We start from the raw sequence: 14,105 nt of genomic DNA, 5'->3' as shown, positions 1-14,105 counted from the left end.
ACCACGCCCTTTAGACCATTACAAGTGCACATGGCCTAGAGCTCCTGAGAGCCCAGAGACTCCAGGTCTGCAGGAAGTTAGTAAAACTGTACTTGAATAAATTCAACTTTAGCTGTATTGTCTCAAAAATTTGTTCAAAACGTTATGTTTGTTTGAAAGGTGATGTTAGCGCAATCTTAAATTCAGTGCTAGATCTCCCTAAGAGAATCCACAGCAAACATAAATGTCTGAATCCATCTCAGTTCTGTCTCAACAACCCACAGAACACACTGTGTGCTCAGCATCTCTGCAGCCTTGCTTCTCATGGACTAAATGGCTGCAAGACGAAATGACATAATAAAAAACAACAGCGGGGCGCGTGGGTGGCTCAGTTGGTTAAGCGACTGCCTTCGCTCAGGTCATGATCCCGGAGTCCCAGGATCGAGTCCCACATCGGGCTCCCTGCTCGGCGGGGAGTCTGCTTCTCCCTCTGACCCTCCCCCCTCTCATGCTCTCTCTCTCTCTCAAATAAAAATCTTTGAAAACAAACAAAAAACAGCATAGACAATATCACAATAAAACATGAATAGAACAACTTCTATACATGAATATACAGAAATACATACTAGCTTGAGTCAGAGGAAATTGCCCGTATTCTGCCGGTTCTGCCTATAAAAATGGCAATCTCATGATCCCGCCACGTGTGTGGGGTTACATGAGCTCACAGATATACGTGCACACAAGCAGCGATGACCTTTTCTTAAAGTCTAGTTTTAAAAATAATTAATCTTTCCTTATATGTACAAAATTAAACAAACAAAATTTCCCCTGGCTAAAATTCTGCCAGGATCCAACACTGCTTAAAAAACGTTTGCGTTGTCTCCTCTGGCCTGTTAATACTGCCGAGGGCCAATAGAACACCTCTTAATCTTCAGCAGCTTTTTAGGCAAAAGGATTATAGATTGTCACTGTATAATTATCCACCCCTGTAATTACCCTGCTAGATTCCAGATTAACAGTTAGGGTTCCTTTTTTATTTGCACGCATTTTTTACCTTCTAACTCAGTTAATTAAGATGATGTAAAAGTTTATTACAAAACCACATAGAAAGTGCATTAAGGCATTTCACGTACCTTAGTAGGGTCATTTTAACGCAAAAGAAAAATTTCAAGTCATTTAAAAATTAAATAGAAAAAGTGAAATTTATCCACAAATTTGCTGTTATGAGTTTAAATGTTCCTTTAAGAGTATAATTAACTTTAGTTTGATAATTCCTAACGCTATACATAGCATAATGCTCATTCACTGAATTAAAACCAATTCAAAACTATTTAAAGAAACCTGTGGGACAATATTTATAGTATAACTCAGCACAGTAATCCAAATACCTGGCGGAAAAAATCATTGTAAAACTTATCAATGAATTCATGAACAAAGTGAGGTTTTTTTTTTTTTGAAGATTTTATTTATTTACTTGAGATGGAGAGAGAGAGACACAGAGAGAGTGAGCACAAGCAGGGGGAGAAGCAGGCTCCCCACTGAGCAGGGAGCCCGATGCAGGGCTGGATCCCAGGACTCCAAGACCACGACCCGAGCCAAAGGCAGACGCTCAACCGAATGAGCCACCCAGGCACCTCTAACAAAGTGAGTTTTTAAAATTTTTAAATTTGTGGGGTGCCTGAGTGGCTCAGTTTAATGTCGGACTCTTGATCTCAGCTCAGATCTTGATCTCATAGTTGTGAGTTTGAGCCCCACGCTGGCACTAGCATGGGGCACTAGCGTGGAGCCTACTTTAAAAAAAAAATTAATTTGCTTATATTAAACTGAATACCTTATTACACTGTCATCTTCTGTGGTTTCAAAGTGTGTTTCTATACTAAATGTTTTACTAAAGATTTGTTATCAATTAAAGCCATACCCACGTATGATAAAACATGTTTGTTTTCTACAATACACCAGGAGCTCACCTTTTACCAGTTAGGCGGTTAAGACCAATTACCTAACAAACACTAACATAAACTACTACAGATGATACTTACGCCGCATCTCGTTAATGACAAACATCGGCTTAATAACATCCCCAGGATTACTGAGTGCCTGAGTGATATGTGCTTGCATTGTACACATCATACAAAATCCTTCTGCATGACCTGAAAGATAAGACCATAATCCTCCAAATTAGCAAAATATGACTTCATACAGACATCACAGAATATTTTAAATAAGGGGCACAAACCTGAAGTGAAGTAACAACGACAGCTACTGTGTGTCACACCTTGAACTACATACTTTCATTCATTCTCATTTAATTCTCTAACAAACCCAAGTGATAAGTATACACTGGCTCAGTTTTATAAGAGAAGAAACTGAGGCTCAGAGAGTTAAAATTTTGCCCAGTGTCAAACAGTATTAAGTGGAAGACACATACTGGACTCAAAATTCTCTTCATATTCAAAGCCTGTGTTCTTAACTACTCTTTATACTGGAAAAATAAGTTTTCTCTTATACTAGTATTTGTCTCAAACAGTAAAAAAAAAAAAAAAAAAAGTCACCATACAAGAGGCTGAAAGCCTCTCCATATTATATTCTGGTCTTGTCGGCCATATCAGGGGTCTCTGTTGCATATTCTTCTTCTTTTCTTCTTCCTTTTTACAACTTTAAAAAAATGTGAAAACCATTCTTAGCTCATGACTAACTGGTTCTACTGGTATGTTGTGAGCAGAGGCCACAAATGCCGCTAAACATCCTACAAGAAGCCCAGGCCAGCCCCCACAACAAAGCATTATCTGGTTCTAAACATCAATAGTGCTGAGATTGAGAAACTCTGCCTTAAACTAAAGGCTGCTCAGAACCTGTCTAACAAAGCATTAAAAGCTTTGAAAGGTTCAAACCATTTCCAAGTGACGTAACTGTGTCCCAGAAAAAAAGCTCAAAAATATTTATAGGAATAAAAAAAAACCCTCCAGCACCCCAAAACATAAAGTTCTAATCAAAGACCACAAGACATGCAAAGACGCAGGAATGACCAATAACAAGGAGAAAATAAACCGAAACAGACCCAGAAATGGCACAAATAATAGATGCAAAGACAATGACGTTAAAAAAGACCTTGTACACATAATCAATCACATGTTCAAGGAGGTAGAAAAGAACAAGAGCATGTTAGGGAGAGCCAAGAGCCAATGTATTTTACAGGTGAAAAGTAGAATCTCAAGATGAAAAACACACCAGGCGAGATTAACAATAGATTAGACAGAGGGGAGAAAAGATCAGTGAACTTGAAGACTTTGCAACAGAAATCATCCATAATGAATCATACACACACAAACTCAAAACAACAACAACAAACAGATAAGCTTATCAGTGAGCAGCGGGACTCCTTCAAGTTAGTCCCTAAATAGACATGGAATTGGAGTCTGAAGGGACAGAACAAATATCTCAGGAAATGATGACTATGTACAGAGAGCACAAGGGAGATTTTTAGAGTGATTCTACAGTTTTGTGTCCTAAAGCGGTAGTGGTGTGCATGAACCTGTACCTGTGTTAAAGTTCACAGAATGATACACCAGAAAAGGTTAATGGTGCTCCATTTACAAAAATAAAAGTTTTTTCTAATGACTAGAAGCCACACAAATTTGAAACAGTACATTTACAGATCATTTGGGATTTCCCAAACAGAAAACAAGAGACAACTACACAAAGAACCACTCAGTCAGACTGCTGAGAACAGTGACAGCATCATAAAAGCAGTTAGTAATAAAAACATGTACAGAGAAACAAAGGTAAAACTGACAACAGACTTCTTGTCAGAAACAACACAAGACAATGCAGTAACATCTTTTGGGTGTTAGAATAAAAATGTCAACACAGAGTTCTATACCCCATGAAAACATCTTTCGAAAACAAAGACGAGATTTTCACTTCTGGGAAGATGGAATAAAAGTTCCTTTCCCTATTCCTTCCACGAAGTACAAAAGCCCCGGACACAAAACATAAGAAGCAAACATAAGAAGGCTGTGAAAGAGAGAGTAAAAGACAAGCTAGCAACCCTGGAACCCAAGGAATGACACTGTGGTGAGTTCCCCGGGTTTTCTTTGTGCCTCATATAGTCCAGAGCTGAAGAAGCCAGCAACCTGGAAACACGAACAAATAGAACATAGCCTCAATGAAAGCCTGCTCTCTGTCTAGCCAAAAGACCAGGAAAAGGGAGCTTAGCAAGACAGAAAACCTTTAGACAGTAATTCTCTACACTGGCCACAAGTCTCAGAAAAACTATGACCCCCCGGCCCCTAGGCCAACAAAGGCCAAGTGGGCAGCCTAAACTTCCACTGGCCAGGCTGTAATGAGGAATCCCAAGCCACCCACTGGAGCAGTGTTAGAGAAGATGGATTAGGAGCTGGAACTTTCATCCACACTGGGTGATAACAAACCACACTCCATCCCACAGCAAAGACCAAGTCAGGAACCTGGACTTCTACCCCACCCCCTGGTAGTAAAGAAGACGCCCTCCAATTCTCCACTGGGGTAGTTTCAGAATCAGGACTTTCGCCATCACCCGGTAGTACAAAGCCTGGTGTCAGTGGAGACCAGGTGAGGAGCAGGAATGAGGAGCCCCAACCCCTGCCCCATCCCATGAGTGTCAATGGAGACTGAGTAGGGAAGCTGGACTTCTACCTCAATCTAATACTACTTCCTTTGCCAGAGTGGTATCACAGAAAGTCAGCTGAAACAATCAACAGATAATATCCACATAAAATTTCTAACATAAAAATGTCCAGGTTTCAAGTGAAAATCACTCATCATACCAAGAACCAAGAATTTCTCAACTGAGTGAAAAAAGACAATAAAGAGAGGCCAAAATTCAGATGACAGAGATGTTAGAATTATATAACAAAGGATTTAAAGAAACCGTGATAAAAATGACTCAATAGTTATGAACACACTAGAAACAAATGAAAAATATAGAGACTCAACAAAGAAACAGGAGATATAAAGAACCAAATGGAAACTTTAGAAATGAAAAATACAATAATCAAAATAAGCTCAGTGCATAAGCTAGACAGAAGAATGGAGGTTACAGAAGAAAGAAGCAGTAAACATGAAGACAGAACAATAGAAATTACGTACTCTGAACAACAGAGAGAAAACAGACTGGGAGAAAAATGAACAGGGCATCAGGGACCTGTAGGACTCTAATAAAACATCTAGCACACATGTCATCAGACTCCAGGAAGGAAATGAGAGACTAAGCTGGGCTGAAAAAGTATTACAAGAAATGAAGGCTGAAAATTTCCCAAATTTGGTGAAAGAAGTCTCTACAGATTCAAGGAGCTGAGCAAACCCCATCAAGAAAAAAAGAAATCTATGCCAAAACACATCATAATTAAACTTCTGAAAATCAAAGACAGAAAAAAATCTTGAAAGCAGTGAAAGAAAAACAATACCTTACCTATAAAAGTGTATGAAAAAAACAAAAGAAAAATGACAGGAAACTGCAGATCAAAAACTATGGAGGCCAGATGAAGTGGCAAAACAATTTTCAAGATCTGAAAGAAAAAGACTGTAACCCAGAATCCTATGCACAGTGGAAACACTCTTCAGGAATGAAGGTAAAATCAAGACATTCTCAGATGAAGCAAAACTAAGAAAACTTGTCACGAGTAGACATATCCTAAAAGAATGATTAAGGGAAGTTCTCTCAACAAAAAGGAAATGATTTTTTAAAAAAAGAAACCCTAAAAAAAATTTTTTTTTTAATTTTAAAAAATAAAAAAAGAAATCCTAGAACATCAAAAAGGAAGAAAAGGGGCAACCTGAGTGGCTCAGTCATTTGTGCGTTAGACTCTTAGTTTTAGCTCAGGTTGTGATCTTGGGATCGTGGGACTGAGCTCCATGTCAGGCTCCACACTCAGCATGGAGTCTGCTCATCCCTCTTCCTCCCCCCACTTGCACTCTCTATAAGTAAATAAAATCTTAAAAAAAATAAAAGACTTAAGACCTGATCTGTCAATAAAAAACATAAATGTTCTAAATACACCAATTAAAAAACCCAGATTAACAATGTAGATTGAAAAACATGACTAAACCATATGATATCTATAAGAAACTCACTGCAAATATAACAGTATAGACAGGCTGAAAGAAGAAGGATGGAAAAAGATCTGTCATGCAAAAATTAATTCAAAGAAAGTTAAAATGGCTATATTAATATAGCAGACAAAGCAGACTTCAGAACAAAGAAAGCTACCAAACATAGGGACATTATCAAAAATCCATCTATATATATATAGCAATCCTAAATGTGTTTGTACCAAACAACAAAGTTGCAAAATACATGAACTAAATTCTAATAGAACTGAAAACAGACATAGAGAAATCCACAACTACAGCTGGAAACCTCACTATCCTTCTGTTAATAAATGAACAACTAGAAAATCAACAAGGATACAGAACTCAGCAATATCACCAGCCAATGGGATATGGCCAGTTTATAGAACACTTCACACAACAGCGGAATACAAATTCATTTCAAGCGTTCGTGGAACATACACCAAAATAGACCATATCCTGGCTCACAAAACAAACGTCAAAAATTTTAAGAGAATTAAAATAATAAAAGGTATGTTTTTTGCCACACTGGAATCATACTAGAGATTAGAGGGAGATAACAAGAAAAACAATAAACACCTGGAAACTAAGTAACATGCTTCTATATAATCCATGGATCAAAGACTAAGTCTCAAGGGAAATTTAAAAATGCACTGAACTGAATGAAAATGAAAAGGCAACATATCAAAAATTTGGAGACACAGCTAAAGAAGTGCTGAAAGAGAAACATATAGCCATTACCAATATTAGAAACAAACCAAGGATAACAATATAGACCCTGCAGATACCAAAAATTGATTTTGTAATTTAAAAACTCACAAGAAGGAAATCTCCAGGCCAAGACAGTTTCACTGATAAATTCTACTTAATGTTTAAATAAGAATTTACATCAATTCTATATAATCTCTTCAAAAATACAGAAAAGGAATTAATATATCCTAAATTCATTCTGTAAAACTAGTATTACCCTGAAACCAAACAAAAATGGCATAAAACCAGAAAATTACAGACCAACATCTCTCATGAATATATAAAAACCCTTAATAAATATTACAAATAAAATTCAACAAAATATAAAAACAATTACACATCAGAGGAGAAAAGAAAAGATGGCGGCCAAGTAGGAGGACCCTAGGCTTACCTCGTTCCATGAATACAAGATAATTATCAAATCATCCTAAATATCCTAGAGTTGATTTGAGGACTGGCAGAACAAACTCCACAACTGAAGGTAGAGAAGAGGCCAAATGAAGAAGGCAGGAAGTGCAGAGATGCAGACTGGGAGAGAAGATGTGGCAATGCAGTGGGGAGGGAGCTGTGGCCACAGAGAAGGGCGAGAGAGAAACTAGCACACAGGCCAGCGTACAGGGAAGATGAATCCCCATAGCAATTGGCTTGGAAAGCAAAAGGGTCCAAATTTCATGAGTTCTTACAACCAGGGGGGCTTAAAGTCTGGTGTTTTAAAGGTCAGAGGGCTTGGCTCTGGCAGAGCTCAGAAGACATTGGTGCTGCTCTTGGAGAAAAGGCAGGGCAAACAGCCTGCAAACACAAAGCATGGAAACAGCCATCTGAAGAGGGCCTGGGGCACACAGTGAGGAAGTCAGTTGCTCATCTTGAATGGTGTCCCAGAGAAACAGCGTTCACGGAGAGACCACCTGAGAAACAAAGGAACTGACCTGTGCCATTTCTCCCTCCCACCCTCAGCATAAACACAGAGCCAACTGTGGGAACCAGCGAAGCACCAACACTACCTAACTTGCTTACACCAAGCTTGCCTGTGTTCTGGAAGAACCACCCTTCTCAGTCGCACTTGCCTTAGTCCTGGTGCAGCAGGTCCCTCCCCAAGAAGACCGGGCCCAAACCCCTGCCAACACCTGTCTCCCCACCAGGGTGTTTTGCGAGGCCTTGGTTCTGGGCAGCACAGTAACAGGTCTCATTTTACTAGCAGACCAGAACACAGCTAGCTAAAAGTCACCACATTCAAGCCAGGGACCAACACTGCCCAACACTGGCAAAGAGAGCCTCTGCAAACAACTGGATGAAAAATAAAGTAGCTAAAATACAACAGCAGAGCACATGTATTACACACTGGAGACATCCCAGAAGTGCCAGGCCTTGGGGACCAGGAGACACTACATTGCAGGGCACTTATAGGACCTCTTCTTCATAAAGCCATTACCCTCTAGAACTGGGAGCCATAAGTGACTTTCCTAACACACAGAAATAGGCACAGAGACTTAGACAAAATGAGAAGACAGAGGAGTTTGTCTCATATGAAAGAACAGGAAGGCCATGGCCAGACATCTAAGCAAAACAGTTATAAGTAACATGCCTGATGGGGAGAATTTAAAACAATGATCATAAGGATACTCACTGGATTTGAGAAAAGAGTGGAGGATATCAGTGAGACCATTAACACAGAGATAAGGAATAACATAGCAGAGATGAAGGACTCAATAAATGAAATGAGAAACGCACTTGATGGAATGAACAGCAGGCTGGAAGAAGAACAAATTAATGGCCTAGAAGACAGAGTAATGGAAAGTAATCAAGGTGAACAAAAGAGAGAAAAAAGAATTATGCAAAACGAGAATAGACTTCGGGAACTCGGTGACTCCATCAAACATAATATTCATATTACAGGGATCCCAGAAGAAGAAGAGAGAGAAAGGGGGGTGGAGAATTTATTTCAAGAAATAATAGCTGAACACTTCCCTAAACTGGGGAAGTAAACAGATACGAGATCCAGGAGGCACACAGAACCCCCAACAAAATCCACAAAAGCAGATACACACCAAAACATATTGTAATTAAAATGGCAAAATATAGTCATAAAGAAAAAATATTAAAAGCAGCAAGACAAAAGAAGACAGCTAATATAGTCAAAGTGCTGAATGGGAAAAACCTGCAGCCGAGAATACTCTATCCAGCAAGACCAGCATTCAGAATAGGAGAGACAAAGAGTTTCCCAAACAAAACCTAAAGGAGTTTGTGGCCACTAAACCAGTCCTTCAAGAAATTTTGAAAGGGGACTTTTTTGAGTGGAAAAGAAAGACCAAAAATGACAATATGGAGGTAGGAAACCCAAAGCAGTAAAAATGAATATTTCTTAAAAAAATCAGTCAAGGAATTAACAAAACAAAAGGATGTAAAATATGACACCATATACCTAAAACGTGGGGAGGAGTAAGAACGGGTTCAAATTTAAACAATCATCCACTTAATATAGACTGCTATATGTAGAAAATGTTATATACGAACCTAATTGTAACCACAAATCAAAAACCACTAATAATTATGCAAAGAATAAAGAAAAAGAAATCCAAATATATCACTAAAGAAAACAAGCAAACCATGAAAGAGAAAAAGACAAGAAAGAAGCAGGGAAAATCTTCAGAAACAACCACAAAACAAGTAATAAATTCAATACATACCTATCAATAATTACTTTGAATGTAAACGGACTAAAGACTTCAATCAAAAGACACAGGGTGACAGAATGGATTAAAAAAACAAGACCCATCTATATGCTGCCTACAAAAGACTCATTTTAAACCTAAAGACACCTGCAGATTGAAAGTGAGGGGATGGAGGACGCCTGGGTGGCTCAGTCGGTTAAGCGTCTGCCTTCAGCTCAGGTCATAATCCCGGGGTCCTGGGATCGAGCCCCACATCAGGCTCCCTGCTTAGCGGGGAGCCTGATTCTCCCTCTACCTGCTCTGCCTGCCCCTTCCCGTTTGTGCACTCTCTCTCTCTGACAAATAAATAAAATCTTAAAAAAAATAATAATAATAATAAATAAATAAATAAATAGAAAGTGAGGGGATGGAGAAATATTTATCATGCAAATGGATGTCAAAAGAAAGCCTGAGTAGAAATATTTATATGAGACAAAACAGATGTTAAAACAAGGACTGTAAAAAAGAGACAAGCACACTATATAATAACGAAGGGGACAGTGCAATAAGAAGATATAGCAACTGTAAATATTTATGCACCCAACATGGGAGCACCCAAATATATAAAACAGTTAATAACAAACATAAAGGAATTAATCAATAACAATACAATAATAGGAGACTTTAACACCCCACTTAGATCAATGAACAGATCATTTAAACAGGACATCAACAAGGAAACAATGGCTTTGAATGACACACTGGACCAAGTGGATTTAATATATTCAGAACATTCCATCCTAAAACAGCAGAATACACATGGAACACTCTCCAGAACAGATCACATATTAGCCCACAAAATAAGCCTCAACAAATTTAAAAAGACTGAAGTCATACCACGCATCTTTTCTGACCACGAGGCTATGAAACTAGAAGTCAATCACAAGAAAAAATCTGAAAAGACCACAAATACATGGGGGCTAAATGACATGCTACTAAAAATGAATGGGTCACCAAGGAAATAAAACAAAAAATTTAAAAATACACAGAAACGAATGAAAATGAAAACACAATGGTTCAAGACCTCTGGGATACAGCAAAAGCAGTTCTAAGAGGGCAGATTATAGCAATAAAGACCTACTTGTTTTGTTAATTCCTTGACTGATTTATTTTTTATTTATTTTTTATTTATTTTATTCTTATGTTAATCCCCATACATTACATCATTAGTTTTAGATGAAGTGTTCCATGATTCATTGTTTGTGCACAACACCCAGTGCTCCATGCAGAATGTGCCCTCCTCAATACCCACCACCAGGCTAACCCATCCTCCCACCCCCCTCCCCTCTAGAACCCTGTTTGTTTTTCAGAGTCCATCGTCTCTCATGGTTCGCCTTGACTGATTTTTTTAAGAAATATTCATTTTTACTGCTTTGGGTTTCCTACCTCCATATTGTCATTTTTTTTTATATTTTATTTATTTATTTGACAGAGAGAGAGACAGCGAGAGGGAACACAAGCAGAGGGAGTGGGAGAGGGAGAAGCAGGCTTCCCGCTGAGCAGAGAGCCCGATGTGGGGCTCAATTCCAGGACCCTGGGATCATGACCTGAGCCGAAGGCAGACACTTAACGACTGAGCCACCCAGGCACCCCTCCATATTGTCATTTTTGGTCTTTCTTTTCCACTCAAAAAGTCCCCTTTCAAAATTTCTTGAAGGACTTCAAAAAGAAGAAAAATCTCAAATAACCTATCCTTGCACCTACAGGAGCTAGAAAAAGAACCACCAGCAAAACCTAAAACCAGCATAAGGAAGGAAATAATAAACATTAGAGCACAAATAAATTTTATAGAAACCAAAAAAATAATAGAACAGATCAATGAAACCAGGAGCTGTTTCTTTGGGGAAAAAAAAAAAATCAATAAAACTGATAAGCCTCTAGCCAGACTTATCAAGGAAAAAAGAGGAAGGACCCAAATCAATAAAATCACAAATGACAGAGGAAAGTAACAACAAACACCACAAAAATATAAACAATCATAAGAGAATATTATGAAAAACTATTTGCCGGGGTGCCTGCGTGGCTCAGTCGTTAAGCGTCTGCCTTCGGCTCGGGTCATGATCCCGGGGTTCCGGGATCAAGTCCCACATGGGGCTCCCTGCTCAGCGGGAGGCCTGCTTCTCCCTCTCCCACTCCCCCTGCTTGTGTTCCCTCTCTCGCTGTGTCTCTGTCAATTAAGTAAATAAGATCTTTAAAAATAATAATAATAAAATTAAAATATAAACTATTTGCCAACTAATTGGACAACGTAGAAGAATTGGACGCATTCCTAGAAACATATAACCTCCCAAAACTGAATCAAGAAGAAACAGAAAATTTGAACAGACTCATTACCAGCAAAGAAATTGAATCAGCAATCGAAAAACTCCCAACAAACAAAAGTCTAGGACCAGATAGCTTCACAGGCAAATTCTACCAAACATTTAAAGAAGAGTTAGTACCTATTCTTTTCAAACTATTCCAAAAAGTAGAAAAAGAATGCAGTTGGAAGTTTTCCTTCCATGAGGTCAACATTACCCCGATACCAAAACCAGATAAAGACACCACTAAAAAAGAGAATGACAGGCCAATATCTCTGATGAACACAGATGCAAAAATCCTCAACAAAATACTAGTAAACCAAATCCAACAATACATCAAAAGACTCATTCACCACAGTCAAGTGGGATTTATTCCTGGGTTGTAAGAGTGGTTCAATATTCACAAATCAATCAATGTGATACATCACATCAATAGGAGAAAGGATAAGAACCACATGATCATTTCAACAGATGCACGAAAAGCATCTGACAAAGTACAACATCCATTCATGATAAACACCTTGACAAAGTAGGGTTAGAAAGAACATAACATAACAAAAGCCAAATATGAAAAACCCACAGCTAATGTCATCCTTAATGGGGAAAAACCGAGAGCTTTTTCTCTATGGTCAGGAACAAGACAGGGATGTCCACTCTCAATACTGTTATTCAACACAGTACTGGAAATGCTAGCCACAGCAATCAGACAACAAAAAGAAATAAAAGGCATCCAAACCAGTAAGGAAGATGTAAAACATTCACTACTTGCAGATGATGTAATACTATATACAGAAAACCCCAAAGACTCCACCAAAAAACTGCCAGAACTGATAACATGAATTCAGTAAAGTTGCAGGACACAAAATCAATCTACAGGAATATGCTGCATTTCTATACACCAATAATGAAGCAGCAGAAAGAGAAATTCAGAAAACAAACCCATTTACAGTTGCACCAAAAATAATAAGATGCCTAGGAATAAACCTAACCAAAGAGATGAAAGACCTGTACTCTGGGGTGCCTGGGTGGCTCAGTCGGTTAAGCATCTGCCTTCAGCTAAGGTCATGATCTCAGGGTCCTGGGATCAAGCCCTGCATTGGGCTCCCTGCTCAGCGGGGAGCCTGCTTCTCCCTCTCCTGCTCACCGTGCTTGTGCACTTGCTCTCTCTCTGTCAAATAAATAAAATCTTAAAAAAAAAAAAAGACCTGTACTCTTAAAACTATAAAACGTTGATGAAAGACACTGAAGAGGACACAAAGAAATGGAAAGGCATTCCATGCTCATGGATTGGAAGAACTAATATGTTAAAATGTCTATACTGTCCAAAGCAATCTGGACACTTAATGCAATCCTTATCAAAATACCAACAGCATTTTTCACAGAATTAGAATAAACAATCCTGAAATTTGTATGGAACCACAAAAGACATTGAATAACCAAAGCAATCTTGAAAAAGAAAAGCAAAGCTGGAGGCATCACAATTCCAGACTTCAAGTTATATTACAAAACTGTAGTAATTAAAACAGTATGGTACTGGTACAAAAACAGGCACACAGATCAACAGGACAGAATAGAAAACCCAGAAACAAACCCACAACTATATGGTCAATTAATCTTTGACAAAGCAGGAAAGAATGGGAAAAAGATGGTCTTTTCAATAAATGGGTGTTAGGAAAGCATGACTGCAACATGCAAAAGAATGAAACTGGACCACTTTCTTACACCATACGCAATAATAAATTCAAAATGTATTAAAGACCTAAATATGAGTCCTGAAACCATAAAAATCCTAGAAGAGAGCACAGGTAGTAATTTCTCTGACACTGGCTATAGCAACTTTTCTCTGGATAGGTCCCCTGAGGCAAGGGAACCAAAAGCAAAAAATAAACTATTGGGATTACATCAAAATAAAAAACTTCTGCACAGTGAAGGAAACAATCAACAAAACTAAAAGCCAACCTATGGAATGAGAGAACATATTTGCAAATGACACATCCAATAAAGGGCTAGAATCCAAAACCTATAAAGAACTTATGAAACTCAACACCCAAGAAACAAATAATCCAATTAAAAGATGGGCAGAAGACATGAACAGACACTTCTCCAAAGAAGACATACAGATGGCTAACAGACACATGAAAAGATGCTCATCATCACTTATCATTAGGGAAATGCAAGTCAAAATTACAATGAGATATCACCTCACACCTGTCAGAATGGCCAAAATCAACAACATAAGAAACAACAGGGTTGGCAAGGA

The 14,105-nt window shown here is 38.4% G+C and overlaps 1 protein-coding gene across 2 annotated transcripts in view; it reads right to left on the bottom strand.

Annotated features, from left to right (window-relative positions):
• USP42 (ubiquitin specific peptidase 42) overlaps positions 1–14,105 on the bottom strand; it is a 49,025-nt gene that overhangs the window by 18,412 nt on the left and 16,508 nt on the right. For both annotated transcript variants that reach the window (XM_045875834.2, XM_054507699.2), the window contains exon 4: positions 2,019–2,129. In XM_045875834.2, coding sequence (XP_045731790.2) covers positions 2,019–2,129 — 111 coding nt within the window. The remainder of the gene's footprint in view (positions 1–2,018; positions 2,130–14,105) is intronic.

This window comes from Mirounga angustirostris, unplaced genomic scaffold (genome assembly GCF_029215605.1).
Source record: "Mirounga angustirostris isolate CCGP_5_RB_7025 unplaced genomic scaffold, mMirAng1.0.hap1 SCAF_5, whole genome shotgun sequence".
In the NCBI taxonomy this organism is placed as follows: Eukaryota; Metazoa; Chordata; class Mammalia; order Carnivora; family Phocidae; genus Mirounga; species Mirounga angustirostris.
The sequence above is the reverse complement of the archived record's forward strand: the minus strand, read 5'-3'. Positions and strand labels throughout refer to the sequence as shown.